Source organism: Rattus rattus, chromosome 2 (assembly GCF_011064425.1).
Source record: "Rattus rattus isolate New Zealand chromosome 2, Rrattus_CSIRO_v1, whole genome shotgun sequence".
Classification (NCBI taxonomy): domain Eukaryota; kingdom Metazoa; phylum Chordata; class Mammalia; order Rodentia; family Muridae; genus Rattus; species Rattus rattus.
In genome coordinates this window covers 167,021,196-167,039,349 of record NC_046155.1, presented here as the reverse complement: position 1 = coordinate 167,039,349, position 18,154 = coordinate 167,021,196, and the positions used below count along the sequence as shown (strand labels likewise).

The 18,154-nt window shown below is 50.8% G+C and overlaps 1 protein-coding gene across 1 annotated transcript; it reads right to left on the bottom strand.

Annotated features, from left to right (window-relative positions):
- Window positions 1-7,830: 7,830 nt before the first annotated feature.
- On the bottom strand, window positions 7,831-18,129 carry Eif3k (eukaryotic translation initiation factor 3 subunit K). Its single transcript, XM_032894025.1, has 8 exons — window positions 17,983-18,129; window positions 16,844-16,942; window positions 14,571-14,691; window positions 13,928-14,002; window positions 11,626-11,692; window positions 11,169-11,246; window positions 9,715-9,840; window positions 7,831-8,349 (listed from the first exon to the last, which is right to left on the bottom strand). The coding sequence occupies exons 1-8, from the start codon at window positions 18,039-18,041 to the stop codon at window positions 8,318-8,320; spliced, it is 657 nt and encodes a 218-aa protein (XP_032749916.1). The 5' UTR covers window positions 18,042-18,129; the 3' UTR covers window positions 7,831-8,317.
- Window positions 18,130-18,154: the final 25 nt, after the last annotated feature.

Here is an 18,154-nt window from a genome sequence, read left to right as displayed (position 1 = left end):
CACCGCCCTCCCGCGCGCGCGCACCTAAAAAAGGCGAGCCCGCCCCCGGGTGCTCGGCGCCGGCGCAGAATGCACCTCCGGCCGCCCGCCCAGCGTGGGAGCCCAAGCGCTTCTCTAGCGTGAACGCGCGCGTCACCCCCCCCCAGGGTGGGCGGGGCCCAATCATGAATGATTCATAAGGCGGGGCTCGTCATCCGGCTTTAACCTGTTTCTCGAGGTGGAATGTGTTCTCATTCAGCCATTCAGACATAATCAAAATTTATTTGGTGACCTACTATGTACTTAACCGTGTTTTCTGTCTTGGTACTAAAGAAGTCAGAAAAAGTCCCCACCCTTTTGAAACTATATACAATAAACCTTGCACGATGGTACATGGGGGTCTCTGTTTTCAGGCCGCTAAGACTGAAAGCCTGATAACATGTTGGAGCTTGGGTTACACAGGGATACCCGTCTTAAATTAAATAATGGAGCTTAAAACTGGGCATGGTGGTGACACATACCTTAAATTCCCAACTGGAGGTGTGGACAGGAGGATTCAAGGCCAGACTTAGCACACAGCGAGTTTGAGTCTAGTGTGGGATACATGAGGACCCTGTCTAAAAAAATTGAAAAAAGAAAAGGAACTCTAGAATGGACTGGATTTATAAAATCTTCAGATGGGCTTCATAGAAAAAGTAGATAGTTAGAGAAACTCTGAAAGATTCACAAAATAGACATCGAGTTAGATTAGATTGGAATAGCTAGCTAGCCGGGGAAGGCAAGGGATCTTTTTGGACTTGTCTATCTTCATTCACTCAGCAAACACTGAGCCCCTACTATGTGCATCCACTTTCCAATTACAGACAGCATGATAAACCAGGTCAATTATCAAATGACTAAGTGTGTAAGAGAGATGGGCAACGGTAAGAAACATGGAAACCATGTTTTTTTTTCTTTTTTTTTTCCGGAGCTGGGGACCGAACCCAGGGCTTTGCGGTTGCAAGGCAAGCGCTCTACCACTGAGCCAAATCCCCAACCCCACATGGTGGTGTATTAACCCCAGCACTCAGGAGGCAGAAGCAGGCAGAACTCTGAGTTTGAGGCCAGCCTGGGTTGACAGAGTGAGTTCTAGGACAATCAGGAAAACTCTGTCTGAGGGAGGGAGGAGAGAGGGAGAGGGGAGAGGGAGAGAGGAGAGAGGAGAGAGGGGAGCGGAGAGGAGGAGAGAGGGAGAGAGGAGAGACAGAGAGAGAGAGAGAGAGAGAGAGAGAGAGAGAGAGACAGAGAGAGAGAGAGAGAGAGAGAGAGAGAGAGACAGAGAGAGAGAGAGAGAGAGAAACTCACAGGGCTTCTTAAAAAGAGGTAGTCAGCATCCACCACTCCAACAGCCTTCTTCCTGCCCTCCCACCTCTGTCTCCAGCCCCAGTTTGTTATTGTCATTTGATTTCTTTTAAATTTACATGTATGTATTGTGTGGGGCAGGGGTGCACATGTCACATGTGGAGGTCAGAGTTGATTCAGTGTTTTTACTACCTGGGATCCTAGGGGTCAGGCTCAGGTTGAGCAGCTCCACTGCAAACGGAAGCATTTGGAGGTGTTGGTTTTGTTTTGTTTGAAACTGGGTCTTAATAAGTAGCCCAGGCCTGCCACCAACTCACTATGTAGGAGATGACCTTTGACCACTAATCTATCTCCTGCTACCTCCTGAACTCTGGTCCCTCCTTTTCTTTTGCTTTCTTTTTTCCCTTTCCCTCCCCTTCTCTGTCTTTTTTTCTCCTAACAGGATCACACTCTTCTACCCTGCCTAGTGCGGAACTCAGAAGAGCCATACACATCCTTAGCAGAGCACTACTGGGTCAGACACCCGAGTCAGACCACAGCCCTCCCTGCTCAGCTCAGAACCTTGTGTGTCTCCACTCTTAGAAGTCAGAAAAGCTGGAAAGGCTGCTGGGTGGGGTTGCTTTTTCCTGGTTTAAACCCGCCCTTCCTTAGTAATTTAGAAAATTTTTATTAGTTGAGACTCAATGTGATGGCTCACATACAGGTAAAAAGGTCCTGGTGGCCCAGGCTGACAACCATAATTCAATCCCTGAGACACGTAAGGTCAAAGGACCAACCATCTTGCAGAAGTTGTCCTCTGACTCCCACGTAGGTCCTTTTACAAAAGGAAACATAATGAATCTAGATATTTAAATACAGAAAATATAATTGCATGGAAGGAATGGGATTCTGTCAGATCCAAAAGAACCTCAGGGGGTTGGGGATTTAGTTCAGTGGTAGAGCGCTTGCCTAGCAAGCACAAGGCCCTGGGTTCGGCCCCCAGCTCTGAAAAAAAGAAAAAAGAAAAAAGAAAAAAAAAAAAAAACAAAACAAAAGAACCTCAGGACAAACGACTAACTGGGGTGCCTATTAGCATACCGAAGGGCATGCAGGCCTCTTAGCTCCAGGATTGCCTAAGCTCCTCTCAGCCCTCCTCATTCCTATAACCCCGCCTTTGGGCCTGCAAGCCCTTTGCCCTCTTGGCTCTTGGTTCTCTCCCTCTGCTCTCTTGCTCTTCTCCCCTCCCCCTCCTCTCATGGCCTGGCTCAGTCTCCTAATCAGGTTTAGTCTACTACTTTCCCTCGGTGCTCTGGACTCTCCCAGATGCCTCTGGCTGTGCTCTCCCTCAGACCTACAATAAAAACCTCCCCTGGTAGCACATGCCTTTAGTCCCAGCACTGGGGAGGCAGAGGCAGGTGGATTTCTGTGGTGAATTCAAGGCCAGCCTGGTGTACAGAGTGAGTTCCGGGATAGCCAAGGCTGCACAGTGAAATCCTGTTTCAAAAAAAACAAAACGGGGGTTGGGGATTTAGCTCAGTGGTAGAGCGCTTGCCTAGCAAGCACAAGGCCCTGGGTTCGGTCCCCAGCTCCGAAAAAAACAAAACGAAAAAAAGCCCTTTCTCCTCAACCTTACCCTGAGCCTGTCAGATTCACATTCCATTCAGTTTCCTTATGGCATTTCATCATCCGTGTCCTAGACTTTGATGACTGTATCCACCCGTTAGCCTCCTGTCCTCCCTCTCGCTAATCCCTTCCCAAGTAATTCCCTTTTCTAATCTCCGAAAGTTTTGTTCCTCTTCCACCACTGGGATCTTGGGTTGGACCTTCACCCTGGGCCATGTTGCCTGCTACCCTCTTTTTGTGGAATTTTGTTTTGTTTTCCTCTGAACTGGAGGTTAAAGTAGGGCCTGCTAGGCAAGCTCTCTACCCTTTTTTTTTTTGATTTTGTACTTTGAGACAGAGTTTCACTTATGCTGCACACGCTGGCCCCTGACTTGAGATGCTTCAGTTGCAGTCTCCCAAGGTTCCTGGGATTTCCACTGCACATCCACTTCCTTCCTTCCTTCCTTCCTTCCTTCCTTCCTTCCTCCCTCCCTCCCTTCCCTTCCCTTCTTCCATGGTGTGTGTGTGGTTTTCAAGACAGGTTTTCTCTATGAAGCCCTGGCAGTTCTGAAACTCACTCTGTAGACCGGGCTGGCCTCAAACTCAGAGATAAGCCTGGTCAGCCTCAGCAGTGCGGGGATTAAAGCTCTACTCCACGTATTTTCTTTCAAGTGGAAATTTTATTCTTTATGCCAGCATAGCCTTCGAAATCGTAGGAGAGTATATTTAATAAAACAATGGAAGCCCTGGGTTCTCAGTGAGACCCGGGTCCTCCACATCCGGGTCCCTATTTTCCTCTCCCTAGTGTGCTGGCCTCCTTGCTGTTCCTGCCTCCTGCCCAAATGATCCTAAGCCTCCAAGGCCTTTGCAGCGTGTTATCTGTCTGCTGTACTATCCCCACATTCCTCATCTCCATGACTCAGCCTCCTCTCCTGCAGGTTTCGCTCGGCTCCAGAAAGAGCCAGTGGTCCTTGATCGCTTTATATAGAATTACATTCTGGGTTGGAAGGGTGGAGGGGTTGGGCTGCACCTCAATGGCGCACATGCCTAGATTCCAGTCCTGAAGGTTTCAGAGCATGGCTCAGTAGTTGACCACTTAACTAGAATCCACCAGAGAGGGTCTGGGGGCGTGGCCTACTGACAGAATGCTTGCCTAATCCTGGAGCCTAGGTTCTGTCCAGACAAGACTGCCTCCTGAGCTTTTTTCCATAATACTTTCCACCGTTTCACATCGTTGATTCATTGCTGTTCTAGGTCCTGTCTGCTTCCTCCCACAAATAGCAACCCAATCCACAAGGGAGGGAAGGGGACCTTTGTTTCAGATTCTACTCTAGGCCTGGCCTCTGAAGCCGTGGCTGGCGGGCAGAGACTTACCAAATCCTAAGGGGAGGAATGAGTAGGCTCAAAACCACAAACAGAGGTAGGTGTGGTGACTCAAGCCTGTAGCCCCAGCACTTGGGAGGATGGGGCACAAGGAGGTGTTCAAGGTCAAGGTCAGCCTGGGCTACAGGGAGAGTTTGTTTAACAAAACTATGAAACAACAAAAACCCAGAACACTGGTGCAGTTAGGGGGTGGTGGGATGGATCAGCAGGTAGACACTTGATGCCAAGCCCAATGTCTTAGGGTTTTTATTGCTGCAATGAGACGAGAAGATTTATTAACTGTTCATCACCGAAGGAAGTCAGGACAGGAATTCAAGCAGGGCAGGAACCTGGAGGCAGGAGCTGATGCAGAGGCCATGCTGCTCACTGGCTTGCTCCCTCATGGCCTGCTCAGCCTGATCTCTTAGAGAACACAGGATCACCAGCCTAGGGATGGCACCACACACCATGGGCTGGGCCCTCCCTCATTGAGCACTAATTAAGAATATGCCAGTTAATCCCAGGACTCTGGAGGCAGAGGCAAGCGGATCTCTTAGTTCCAGGTCAACCTGGTCTACAAGTCCAGTCCAGGACAACAGCCAGGGCTTTGTTACACAGTGGAACCCTGTGTCAAAAAACAAAAACAAAAACAAACAAACAAACAAAAAAAAAGACAAACCAAAACCCCAAAAAGACTATGCCTTACAGGCCTGCCTACAACCTGATTTATGGAGACATTTTCTTAATTGAGGCTCCCTCCTCTGAGAGGACTCCAGCTTGTGTCACATTGACATAAAACTGTCCGAGAGGACACATCTAACGACCTCAATTTGATCTCCAAAACCTACGCAGTGGAAGGAGAGAGCGGAGTCCCTCAAGTCGTCCTCTGACCACCCCCCCCACACACGCAGAGGCACGCATGAATGAGTGCATTTTTAAAAATATTTCTCTGTGATGTGTGTGCGTTCACGTGTAGATGTGAGTGCAGTAGTCTGTTGGATCCCCCCAAAGCTGGAGTTACAGTAGGTGTGAGCCACCCGGCATGGATACTAGGAAACATACGTGAATCTCTTTACTGATGAGCCATTCCCCAGACCCTAAGATTATATATATTTAATAATCTATATTTTTTATATATTCGTATGAGGATGTTAACGTGGGGTTTTCAGCAGTAGGACGCTGCTGACTCATGAAGAGCTACAGGTAAGGAAGGACTTCGGCCTGTCGCCTACAGCACTGCAGAGATCAGGAAAGTGGCGTGGGCAAGAGCATCATAAATGTTACTTCGTTGGGACAATCAGAATGACTCCCTAGCAGTGGGATCTGAGCAAAGGAGACAGGTGAGAATTTTACTGAAACCAGAAGAACCCCAGGGAAATGGCTTTTTTTTTTTTTTTTGGGTCGGGGGATCTCAAGTAACCCATTCTGGCCTCAAACTCCCCACTTATCTGAGGATGGCTTTGAACTCCTGATCACCCATCTCTGAAGAGCTAGGTATGTGCTGCATGCCCAGCTTAGCCCAGGACTCTTACGATAAGTACAAGTGACCATCAGTCTTCCCTGCCCATTTACCAGGGGGGACACTGAGATTTCCAGTCTAACAGCTCAGAAAGTGGAGGCAGCGGTTTGAATGGTGAGGTTTGCATGACGTGGTCCCTGAGCACTTCCTGACAGACACCATGGTCACAGAGTGGTAGAAACTTCTATATACTTGGGGAGGGAGGGGCTCGTGCACCCTCTCTCACTTCCACGAGGGGACTGTTAAGGGTAAGTCCTCTGAGGGTCTCCTGTAAGTACCACAGCTGCTGGTTCTTTGTTAAGATTAAGGTGTGTGAATGTGGGAGTGTGTGTACCTACACATACAAGAACCATATGCATGCCTGGCCCCTCAGAGAACAGAAGGGAGCAGAATGTCCTGGAACCATAGTTGTAGAGAATTTTGAGCTGCCATGTGGGTTCTAGGAACTGGACCCAGGTTCTCTATAAGAGCAGCAACTGCTCTTAGTCACTGAGCCGTCTCACCAACCCTAACCTTTTGAGACAGGGTCTTACCACATAGCTGGCCTGGAACACGTGTGCCTCTTCCTCCACAGAGCTGAGATTAGAGGAGTGTGCCACCATGCCCAGCACACTACTCTACACTTAGCAATAGTCAGTGTTCCATGACACAGGGTCTCCCTCTGTATTCCAGGCTGATCTTGAATTCAAGCAGATCTCCCATCTCAGCCTCCAGAATGCCAGGACACTATGGCTGGCTCCTGGGTCCCTTGTTAACACTGTAAGAGGAATGTCCTGAAAGGACGGAAGAGGATTGTCTTCCAGATTGGGAGCAGACAGTGGAATGTCAAAGGTGACTGCAGTAGCTCAAAGAGGCAGACATCAGAAACACTTGCCAGGTCAGACTCTGGAGTTTTACACACACACACACACACACACACACACACACACACACACACACACACACACTCCAGCCATTAAACCAGCCATTAACACACACACACACACACACACACACTCTCCAGCCATTAAACCAAAGCCTGAAAGTCACTTTGGTCAGAGCCGGACCGAAAGCAGACAAGACATAGCTGTCAAAGGACAAAAGGTCATCTCTCCTCCTGCCGAGCAGCCATGGCCAGTTGTTCAAGTTGCATCCCACACAAGCGCACCTGCCAGCGGATGCCTAGGCTTTGGTCCACACCCAGAGATGGCTCCTTGATTTCTACACAAGATGGCTGAGGGTGGGGCAGCATACCAACCCTCCCTCCTCTAGCACCTCAGAGCTTTCAGGAACAGAAGTCATTTATTTGCTATCCCCAGGGTTAGGATGAGTTCCGGGTGCCTGCTCCAGTAAGTCTAAAGGCCAGGGCAAAGGGTGCGTCCCCACCCTAGTTCCCCAGGCCAGGATCCTCTGGAGGAATGATGGGTGAGTGCGGACTACAGGGAGGGTCGAACATGCCAGCAATCCACTCCCTGGCATGACAGAACAGGCCCCAAGGGAGATGGGAGTGGCAAGGCTGAACATTTACTGGGTCACTTATCGCCACTGACCTCAACCCCCCAACCCTGTGCACACTGAAATCACCTGTTCAAGGTCACTTGGTCAGAATACCTGCATATCTTGGGTGTGACATGAACTGGTGGCTGGGAGGACAGCTGACTAGGCAGTCTGGTAACCTTTCTGACCAGCACCAGTCCAACCTGGGAGACAGATCTTCAAAGTCTGAGATGAATGACTCCCGCTTCTCCATTTGTGTTTCTTTGGTGAATCAAGGAGTTTTGCATTACTGGAAGAAACAGCTAAGAGGCTGTTAGAGGAACAAGAGCAAACCACTTCAAGTCGTCAAGTGTGCACTGTGTACACAAGTCCACGGGGAGGTCAGCCTCCCAAAGCCTGGGGTTATAGATATGTTGTGACGCTAGCACTGAACCCAACCGAACAGAGCTTTAGCACCAGTTAAATCAGGGGTCCCCACTTAACTCAGAGCTCAGCAATTTGGTTAGACTGGCTGGCCAGTCATCCTCAGGGAGCCGCCTGTCTTGGGCTCCCCCTGTTGGGCGTTACAGGTCCATTACCACACCTTTTTATTTGAGCAGCAGAAGTTTGTGGACTGAGCCCCTCAGCCCCCCTTTAAAAACAGAATCTGATGCAGCTAAGGGCATCTTTTCATCCCTGATCTTCCTACCTGCACCTTCCAAGTGCAGGGCTGGGCAGGCTGTTGCCACTGCCGGTTGAGGAAGTACCACCCCCTCCCTTTCAGAAGCCGGGTGACTTGTCAGAGGTGCAGAGAGCACGCTCTCCACTCCCTCCAGAGCACAGGGCCCCAGGGTGGCAACTCCCCAGGCCATTAGCTGGCCTCAGCCTACCTCATCCTACACTGACTCACAGGTCAAAAAGGAGGGGCAGGGAAAGGCAGCAGGGCGGGACAAAGGAGGAAGTGGCGTGGGGGACGCCCCAGAAGAGGGAAGGGCCCCAGCTCAGGTCACAAGTTGGCTCTCTGAGGGCAGAGGCAGGAGACAACAGGGTGGAGTGAACAATCTTTATTAATGCACACAGTTACTGGGAGGAGGCCATGATGCTGGACACACCTGTTGAGAAGGAAAAGCAGGGTGAATTTGTGAAGAAGGAAGAGCTGCCTCCCAGGGAGCCACTGTCCTTCAGGGTCAGGTCAGTCACCACAGAGGTAGTTGGGTGCTGTAGTTTAGTGGTCTTGAAGTTACGTAATAGTGCTGTGCCTCAGTTTCCCTGTCTACATACACAGCCATCTTTCTTACAGGACTAGGGAGCTCAGTGAAGAGCGTGAACATGTCTGGCACCAAGCACTGTGCATTTCGCCCTGGCCAGCGGCTCTCCACTGCCAACAAAACTGTGTGGAATTCTGAGACCCAAGCATGGTGAACACTTTCTGTAGAGTCAGGGTGACCAATGGGAAGTGACACAGCTCACAGCTGTTCAGCTTGGCCACTGACCCACTGGTGTCCCTCAACAGAGCCACGTGGAGAGCACAGGGTGGAGCCCCAGCAGGAGTTCTGTCCCTGTCCTTCCCCACTTCATGACACTTGCTCTGACAGAAGGGTGAAGTAGGGCACCTAGCTAAATGCCCATGCCGATTTAAGAATCTTTGTCACTACTCATGTAAAGACCGTAGCCCAGGCTGGCCTTGAACCTCCCGCCTCCTGCATGCTGAGACCAAAGACACGTGCCAAAACACCTGCTTTTTGCTCTTCTGGGGTGAGTCTGTTTACTCAAAGTGTGACAGGAATCGCTGTCACCGCCGTTCACTCTGCACCTGGCTCTTGGCTGACTGCCCTACACGATGATCTCCATTCACATTCAACCTCCCAGGAGGCAGGCACTGTGCCATTTCTAATAGTTTCCAAGATAGAACAAGAGTCACTACCCTATGATGGGACCAAATGACATATGGAGAGCCACAGCCCTGTCAGGACTGTTACTGTCACCTACCTTTTCTAAATGAGAAACTGAGGCACAGAGAAGCAAGAGTACCCTGGCACAGGTAGCTATGAAGCAGGGGTGAAACAGACTTGAGAGCCTGTGATAGCCCTGGGAACAGCAGAAGATGGGAATGCCCTGCCAGGCCTCTCTAGGCCCTGGGAAGGGCTGGAGAAGGTGAGTTGGGAGTCTTTAATTCCAGCACCCAGGAGGGAGAGGTAGGCAGGTCTGAGTCTGAGGCCAGCCTGGTCTACAGGGATGGCAAGAAGGGCCGAAAGGGAGGGCTAGAGAGAGGAGACCACACAGCGGGCTCACATACAGCAGGGAAGGCTACCCAGCATCCCTCACTGACTCCCCTGGGCTAGTCACCTGGATGAGGCAATGGAATCTGGCAGACAGTTCCCAGCCCAGGAAGGAACGCTCTGCCTGGTGCTTTGCACACCCAGCACTGCTCTGAGGACACCGTGTCTCCCCTGTGTCTGCGGCCCCAGGCCACTTACTGTCAAAGTCGATCTTCTCCACGATGTTCTTGGGCTTAATGCTCTCCTCCTGGCTGCAGATGAAGACCTGCCCTGACTCGTCCGCGCTCCAGCCGTACTTGCTCATCCACACCCTCAGCTGGTTGTCTGCAGGTGACGCAGGCAGGTGTTGGTTGCCTGAACCTAATACCAGGGGCTTTGGGGGCAGGGAAGTTGGGGCTAACCAGGCCAAGCCCCCTTTGCCCAACTGCTCCAGGCAACTCCCACCAGGACAGCAGCAGGCCTTGGAAGAGATCCTTCAGGGCAAAGCCAGCGTTCTGGGGCTCGTGCTCCACTTGGCCACCAGAGGGCGCATGAGCCTCTTTCTCCTAGTCACATAGGGGCTTTGTTGTAGTTTATTTTTAATTTTGAGACAGGGATTTCACGTAGCCCTGAGTGGCTTGGACTCACCATGACTCCTAATACTCCTGACTCTCTCCCAAGAACCAGGATTACAGTGTGTGTGCCTCTAGGCCCAGTTTCCCTTAGTTTAACAATGCTTTCTATTTCTTTTAAAAACCACTTATTTATGTGTGTATACAGGTGTGAATGAATGCAGGCGCTCACAGGGAACCTCTTGGAGCCCGTAACCCGCCCACCATGATCGTCCAGATCAAGCAGGAAATGCTCACAACTGCTAAACCTCTCTGCAGCCCCAAGCTGCTTTCTTTTTGCAGACTCAAGAGCTGAGGTTTTGGTTTGGAGAGACCTTTTAAGAAATCATTCTGAGCAAGGCCAGTTCTTCTCAGAGCCACCGTCCTATGTTCTGTCACTTCAGAGGACAGACCACGGAGGTTCTCCAAAGACCTGCACGTGACTGGAGGGAAAACTGACTTGCTACCTGGAATCACACAGCCCACAGGCCGCCGGCACACATGACAGGCAAGCCCCTGCTGCAGGACCGCCACACTGGCTTTCCTCTCCAGGTTGCTCACCTCAAGGTACTGGGGCCCTGCCAAAGCCATCCCTCTAAAGCAGCCTAACCTGGGCAGCACCAACTACAAGATGCGAATGCTTCCAGGCCTGAGCTCTTGTATTCACTGCCATGGTCAGCATCAGGACCACTGTCTGAAACATGCATCCACTAACCGGTTGGTGCAGAGGCTTATGCTATAGCCCAGGCTGGCCTGGAACTCCAGACAACCCCTTAGCCCAGGCTGGCCTGGAACTCCAGACAACCTTCTTGCTCCAGCTTCCTACGAGGGTTACAGGGGGACAGCACCACACCTGGTGAGGGTGTTTTCGAGGCAGTGTCTCACTATGTAGCCCTGGTTGGCCTTGAACTCATGGAGATTCAGAGGGCAGCATCCTATACCAAACATTCACCCACACTCTGGAGCAGGTAAGGAGAGGTGCGGTGGGTCCCCTGCGCTGGCAGAGGCCCCGTTCCCCAACCACCTATACCTCAGACTGACAGAAGTAGCACCGGGCCTCACCAGTCAGGTCTCCGAGCATCTCGGCCAGCAGCCAGCGGTCGATATGCTGGTAGGTGATGCCCACGACATGGCAGATAACTGGAAATCAAAACCAAGACTGTCAGAGGCGGGGGAGCAAGGGCCAGGGATGCAGCCGTGTGGGAATTCTGGGCGCATGTGCGAGCGCTTTTGTGCCCTTCCCAGGTGTAGGAAATAGCAGTGGTTTTGCTCCAGATCACACACAGCTGCTTTTGTTATTCAAAACACAGCTCCAAGCACAGCTTGATCCTCCTGGCCGTACAAGGCTTGAACTCTGTGAACTCCGCTCACATGATCTAACCTTCAGAATATAAACAGATGCTCTGAATAAGACTGGTTATTGAACGACGCCTAGTCTGCCTCCTTTTTAATCTCCCTTCTCTCAGGTCCCTACTACACTGTCCCCAACCCCTCAGGAACCCAGGCTCGCAGGACTCACATTTTCGGACAGAGTCTTCAAAGCCAGTTATGCCTTCCAGGAGGTCCATGTTCTCATCCAGGGCTTGCTGTGGAAGAGACGATGCCCCGAGCATTAATTAACACGTGCACTAGCACGCAGGAGGTCCTGCCCTTGTCTCTCTCTTGGGTTTAAGACAAGGTTTCTCTGTGTAGCCTTGGCTGTCCTGAACTGGCTCTGAAAACCAGGTGGCCTTAAACTCAAATAAATTCACCTGCCTCTGCCTGGCTGGGAAATTCAACAATCAAATCACAGAATGTAAATGTGTGCGCGCGTACACGTACACACATACACACATACACACACACACACAGAGACAGAGGCAGGTCATTGGTACACTCTCCATGGCCTCCATCTCCCTCAGCCACAGGGTTTCCTCACTACCCCTCCCACCCACCACACCTCATCTATCTCAGGCCCTCTGTGCTGTTCTGTGCCTAAAGGCTCCCTTTGCAGCTCACCCTTCACCCCCACCCCCAAGGTTTCTACTCTCAGCGAAGCACTTTCAAGGGGAGTGGGAGGAGGAGGGGCCTGCACTTCGTTGGAAGCTGTTACTAAGATGGGAGGAAACCCAGGACCGTCCTGGAAGCCACATGACCATGTCTGCACTGGAAACGACACCCGAAGGCCAAGCTCGCTGTGGATGTATCAGGAGATGGCATGGTGTATGCTGAAAGCTGGGCAGAGGGCACCATGGAGCCCTCAGTGAACACAGCAGAGTGGCTTCTAAGTCAGCAGGGGGGAGGGGATACTGAGAAAGGCGACCCACAGTCTTTGACCTGACCACTGAACATGAATTTTTGGGATGTCAGACTTTCTGTTTTGTGTGTTTTCAGTAGGTAATGGTCTGACTTTTCTATAGCCTTGCCTTGGATGAAGCAGGGATGGGGCTCAAACCATGCCTCAGAGGTTCTGGCGAGCTCTGTGGGAATGCAAAGGCTCACTGCAGACCTGGCATGATGGGGCCTTTAGGACCTACAGGCTCCCACTTTCTTTTTTTTTTTGCTATTGTGTTTGTGTTTTGTCTTCTAAACATTATTTTAGAAGGCAAGATTTGGGGCTGGAAAGATGGTCCAGTGGTTAACTCGGAGGAGGTCCTGAGTTCAATTCCCAGTAACCACAGGAGGCTCTCAACTATCTATGTTATTTGATGCCCTTCTGGCAAACAGGTGTGCGTGCAGCTAGAGCACTCCCATGCATAAAATAATAAATCTCCTTTAAAAAGGAAAAGATTTTATATTTATGCGTGTGTGCACATATCCACGTGAGCACGAGCAGATGTGAGTGGGTGACCATGGTGGCCAGAAAAGGCTGCCCAGCAACTGTGCTGGAGCCAAACTCTGGTCCTTGTTATACAACAAAACAAAAGGCAGGGTGTTTTGCCTGCATGTGTGTACCAAGTGCATGGCCAGTGTACTGGCTGGGTTTGTGTGTCAACTTGACACAAACTGGAGTTATCACAGAGAGAGGAGCCTCCCTTGAGGAAATGCCTCCATGAGACCCAGCCTTAAGGCATTTTCTCAATTAGTGATCAAGGGGGGAGGACCCAGCCCATTGTGGGCGGTGCCGTCCCTGGGCTGGTGGTCTTGGGTTCTATAAGAGAGCAAGCTGAGCAAGCCAGAGGAAGCAAGTCAGTAAGTAACATCCCTCCATGGCCTCTGCATCAGCTCCTGCTTCCTGGCTTGTTTGAGTTTCAGTGCTGACTTGCTTCTTGGTCATGATGTGCTTTTTGTGCAGGAAGAGAAACCTGACTAAGACAGGCAATGTCCATGGAGGCCAGAAGAACACGATGGGTCCCCTAGAACTGGAGTTACAGATGGTTCTGAGCCACTGCTCTTAACTGCCCTGGTCTGGAGCTCTATCCTCAGCCTCCTAAGCTCTGGAACTCAGGCAAGGGCCACCAACCCAGCTTAGCTTTCCCCTGGGCGTCTGTCCATGTGAAGACTGGAAAGGCAGAGAGCTTGGATGGATAAGAGAGGGTTTGCTTCTAACTAGGGGCTCAACACAAGGGGACAGGGTGAGCCTCAGCCACGTGGGTCAGTCGTGGCTCTTGGCTGACACTGCCTTTGCTTGTCTGAGACAGCTCTCATGCAGCTCAGGCTGACCCCAACTCTGTGCAGCTGAGGTGGCACCGAGCTTCTGATTCTCCCGCCCCCACCTTCTAAACTTACAGTGTACACTAGTGTGCCTGGTCTTAGGAAGTGCTGGGTGGGGATGGCCCCCAGGGCTCCCCACATGCTAGACATGTACTCTAGCATCCCAGCCTGCACCCTAAAGACATTACCCAGAAGGCTTGAAAGTGGCAGGTTTCCAGCAGGTCCCCGAGGTACAAGATCTGTCGGATGGGCCGCTCTTCTTGCTGGAATCAGGACGCATTAAGGAAACAGTGCGGGAAGCCATGGGTTTAGCTCAACCCTCTCTTCCTATCTCCTAGCTCCCCAGCCCCCCAAAAGAACTGGGAACTACGACTGGGGGTGCAGTTCAGCAGCACAGTGCCTGAGTACTTGCCTCCTACGTGTGAGGGCTTGGGTTCCATCCTCAGCACCACAAAAAATACCCACCACTTGGGAGACAGAGGCAGCTGATCTCTGTGAGTTCAAGCACAGCACGGCCTACACAGCAAGTTCCAGGCCAGCTAGGGTGATATAGCAAGACCCTTTCTCAAAATACATGAAAAGAAAGAAAAACTCTGAGGTAACAAGATGGCCCAGCAGGTAAAACCGCAGCGTAAGCCTAAGGACCTGAATCCCTGGTACCCACAGGAGGAAGGGGAGAACTGCTACTCCAAGTTTGTCCTTTGACCTCCACGTGTACTCCCAGACATGGGAGCACCATGCAGCATCCGGGGACTGGCCCAGCATTCAGGACATGCACAGAGCCCTCTACCCGCCCTGCTTCCCAGCCTTCGCATGCTGCTGCAAGGATACGTGTGCCTGGTCGATCATACATTTGCACAGAGTAAAGTCGGTGTGGGGCAGGTTGGTGAGGGCTTTCAGCAGAATCTGGGCAGTGACTGTGGTCTGGAAGAAGGCTGGGTTGAACTGGTACCTGAGGACAGTAAGAGACACATAGCAGCAGTGGTGTCTTGCAAAGCTGGCTGTAGTGGCACGTGACTGCAACCTCAGGACCCAGGCTGGTTACAAGTTTGAGGGTCATCTGGGCTGCTTTTATACAAACAGGTAAAATGATAGCCTGTGTATGCCCCTTGCTACACGCTAGACCCTGCTAGGAATGTGTGAGCCCCAACACCCACTGTCTCTTCTATGCAACCTTAATTTCTCCAGTGCACTTCCCTGCTCTAGACACCAGATACAGTGAGAAGCAGCCTTCTGGAGTGGGCATTCCCACTCTGAGCCAGGCTGCCTATGTGCAGCCCCCGCCCCATCCTGTAAGATGGGAGGCTACCACACAATGAACACTCAAGGAGCAGCCATCATCTCCAGCAAATATGTTAACCCCATTTTACAGATGTGAAAGCTAAGGCTACACAAACTGGTGCCTACAAATGGCAGAAGCAGAGGTAGGTGGACCACTGTGAGTTCAAGGCCAGACTGGTCTGCATAGCAAATCCCACAGCCAACAACCACACAGCGAGAGACCCTGATTCAAAAACAAGACACCGAAACACACCAAGCTATACAGCTGGTGGTGTGTCAAGAAAGCACGGGAGGCATCCGGGTGTGGTAGCACATGATGCGTGTAGTCACCATACTCGCAAGTCTGAGGCACAGGAGCCCCAGGAGTTCGAGGCCAGCCTGAGCTCTACAGTAAAGTGCTGAGGGGGTCTCAGAGAACGCAAGCCTGATGATGGCACGTGTTCATCAAGACAGCACTTGGGAGGAAGAGTTCAATGTCATCTTGATAGCAAGTTCAAAGCCACTGACAACTACAGGACCCTGGCTAAAGATAAGCAAATAAATTAAGAAAACAAGAAAAAGGACCAGAGATGGCTTAGTCAGTATAAACACTTACGGTGTAAACTCACTGACCTAACCTAAATCTGGACTCATAAAACAGGATTCAGTGAGTTTGCCCCAGCGCTGCCATGGGGAGATGAGAAACAGACTCTTCTAGAAGTGTGCAGGTCAATCAGCATTCAGAAGCAAAAATCAGAAAGGTGGAAAGTGCCGGACATGGTGTCCTTAGTCCCAAGGCCACCCTGGTCTACAGCAGGAGTGCCAGGACTCAGCAAAACAAACCGGTGGAAAGCAAGATTGACCACTTCAGGTTGTCCTTGGACCGCCACCCTTGCCCTCACACTCACAAAACAAAATGAATTTGAAAGAATAAAATAGGGCTGGAGAGTTGCCTCAGAGGTTAGGAGCACTGGCTGTTCTTCCAGAGGTCCTGAGTTCAATTCCCAGTAACCACATGGTGGTTCACAACCATCTGTAGTAGGATCTGATGCCCTCTTCTGGTGTGTCTGAAGACAGCGACAGTGTACTTGTATATAATAAATAAATCTTTAAAAAATAATAAAATGTTTATGCCAGGTAGGCACGGCAGCCTGCCTGGCACTCCAGTCTCTGAAGATGTTACCAGAGGGATGCCAAGAGCAAGCTGGTTAGCCAGACAAGCTGTGTTGGTGAATTCTGGGCTCTGACTCTGAATAAGGTGGAAGAATGACTGAAGATGACTGGTTGATATCAACCTCAAGCCACATGCATGTGTGCACACACAGCCCCTACACACACACACACACACACACACACACACACACACACACACTCATGAATATGGGTAAAGAAAAAAAACGGAAAAAGGCTGCCACCAACCCAGAGGAAGATGCATGGTGCGGAAGAGCTTGAGCTATGTGATTACAGCAGAGCTCAAAGCAAACAGACCTGACCTAAGCTGATCTGGACCCAAGGCTGGGCCATAAGGGCTCAACAGTGGTTTACCTAAGCCAGGGATGTGATGGGGTAAAGCACATGAGCTGAGGGCCAGCAGAACTAACAAAATGGATGTTCATTTACAATATCTGTCAAGAAACAGAATCATTTATTACCTTGTATGTTTTTGGAATGGACTACAAACAAAACAAAACAAAACAAAAAAACCCTACTCTGACCCTCTTAGTTTACACACAAAGAGAAGTCACACCCTGCAGCTTGCCCCAGGCACCTCTGCACCAGGTTCCCTATCCAGAGTGGCTTTCTGCTAGCTAGCTCCTGGCATGAGGGTGGGGACAGACACTCACAGTTTCAGGACGGCCAGGTTGGCTTCCAGATCATAGGCATTCTCCTTGGCCTGTGTCTCCACATACCGCTCCAGGGTAGCCAAGTTCTCGGGATTGTACCTGGTAGGGTGTTAAGATGGGTGAGTACCCTGGCATGGTGGATACATGCCATTCATCCCAGCACCTAGGAGGCTGAGGTAGGACAGGATTGCAAGTTTGAAGCTAGTCTGGGATTTATAGTGAAAACCTGTCTCAAAAAAGGAAGATAACTAGACAGACAGACATGGGTAAACAGAAGAGAAGAACAGAGGCCAGTCCCATTATAGGACTTAAGGACCACTGTAATTTGTTAACCTGAACTCACTCTCTTCCTTCCCGCAGCTTTGATTCTAGCCATGTGGTATTCCTTCCTTTATTATTCTTTTTAATAAAGCTACATTCTTTCGCTCTTAAAATAAATAATTTAGTCCCATCCACTGGAACTACCTAGATAGCTGATCAACTGTACTACCTCCAGTAAGTCTTGTTCACAACATGGACCTCTGGTTAGCCCTACTTGAGCCCCGGGTCGTGTCTAAGATGCCTCCAACCTCAGCCAGTCTCTGCAGCCCCTATGTGTTCCTGAATACCTTCTCTTGGATTCCGTTCTGACCCAGTTCCACTCTCTCCTGCCTAGGTCAATACGTAGCTTGCCCTGGCCAGGCCCTGATCTCTCCTTACTGTCACTATCTGTTAAAAGGGGTTGTCGCCGGGATGGAATGGGAACCTAGGTCCAGGAACGCAGGACCTGTGGCTGTTTCCATCACCTCCGGTTCCCACTGGCCAAATAGAAATCAGTGGGGTTGGGGATTTCCAGTGGTAGAGCGCTTGCCTGGAAGCCAAGGCCCTGGGTTCGGTCCCCAGCTCCGAAAAAAAGAACCAAAAAAAAAAAAAAAAAAAATCAGTGAACATTATGTAGGATGGCCCACAAGAAGGACAGAGGAGGAAGAAACTAAGAAACATCGAGAGTCTGTGGCAGCAGAAAAGGTAAAGTTGAGGGACAAAGCTAAACTTGGAAAAACTCCGCCTCTGGAAGAGCGTGAAGCCCTAGCCACCCAGGGCTGGCTTCCCGTCTTCTCCACCCCGCTTGGTCAGAGCGCGCCCTCCAGCCGAGCTCAGACCTGTCGATACCCTTGAGCAACTTGCCCACGTTTGCTCTCATCTGCTCAAACAACGCCATGACCACTGTCGCCTTCTGCAGCCTCAGCTGGAGTCGAACACCAGTTACGGTACTAAGTACTCGAGGACCGGAAGAAAAAGAAACGTGGTGGAAGCGGAATTACGTCACACCCT

What these genes read in the sequence shown, in the direction of transcription:
- Eif3k (XM_032894025.1), bottom strand. Translation starts at nt 18,041, where the DNA reads ATGGCGTTGTTTGAGCAGATGAGAGCAAACGTGGGCAAGTTGCTCAAG. An exon ending in GTATGATCGACCAGGCACAC is followed by an intron (nt 14,003 to 14,570) that starts GTATCCTTGCAG and finishes TCCTGATTCCAG; the next exon opens with CAAGAAGAGCGGCCCATCCG. An exon ending in GCCACTTTCAAGCCTTCTGG is followed by an intron (nt 11,693 to 13,927) that starts GTAATGTCTTTA and finishes TCTCTTCCACAG; the next exon opens with CAAGCCCTGGATGAGAACAT.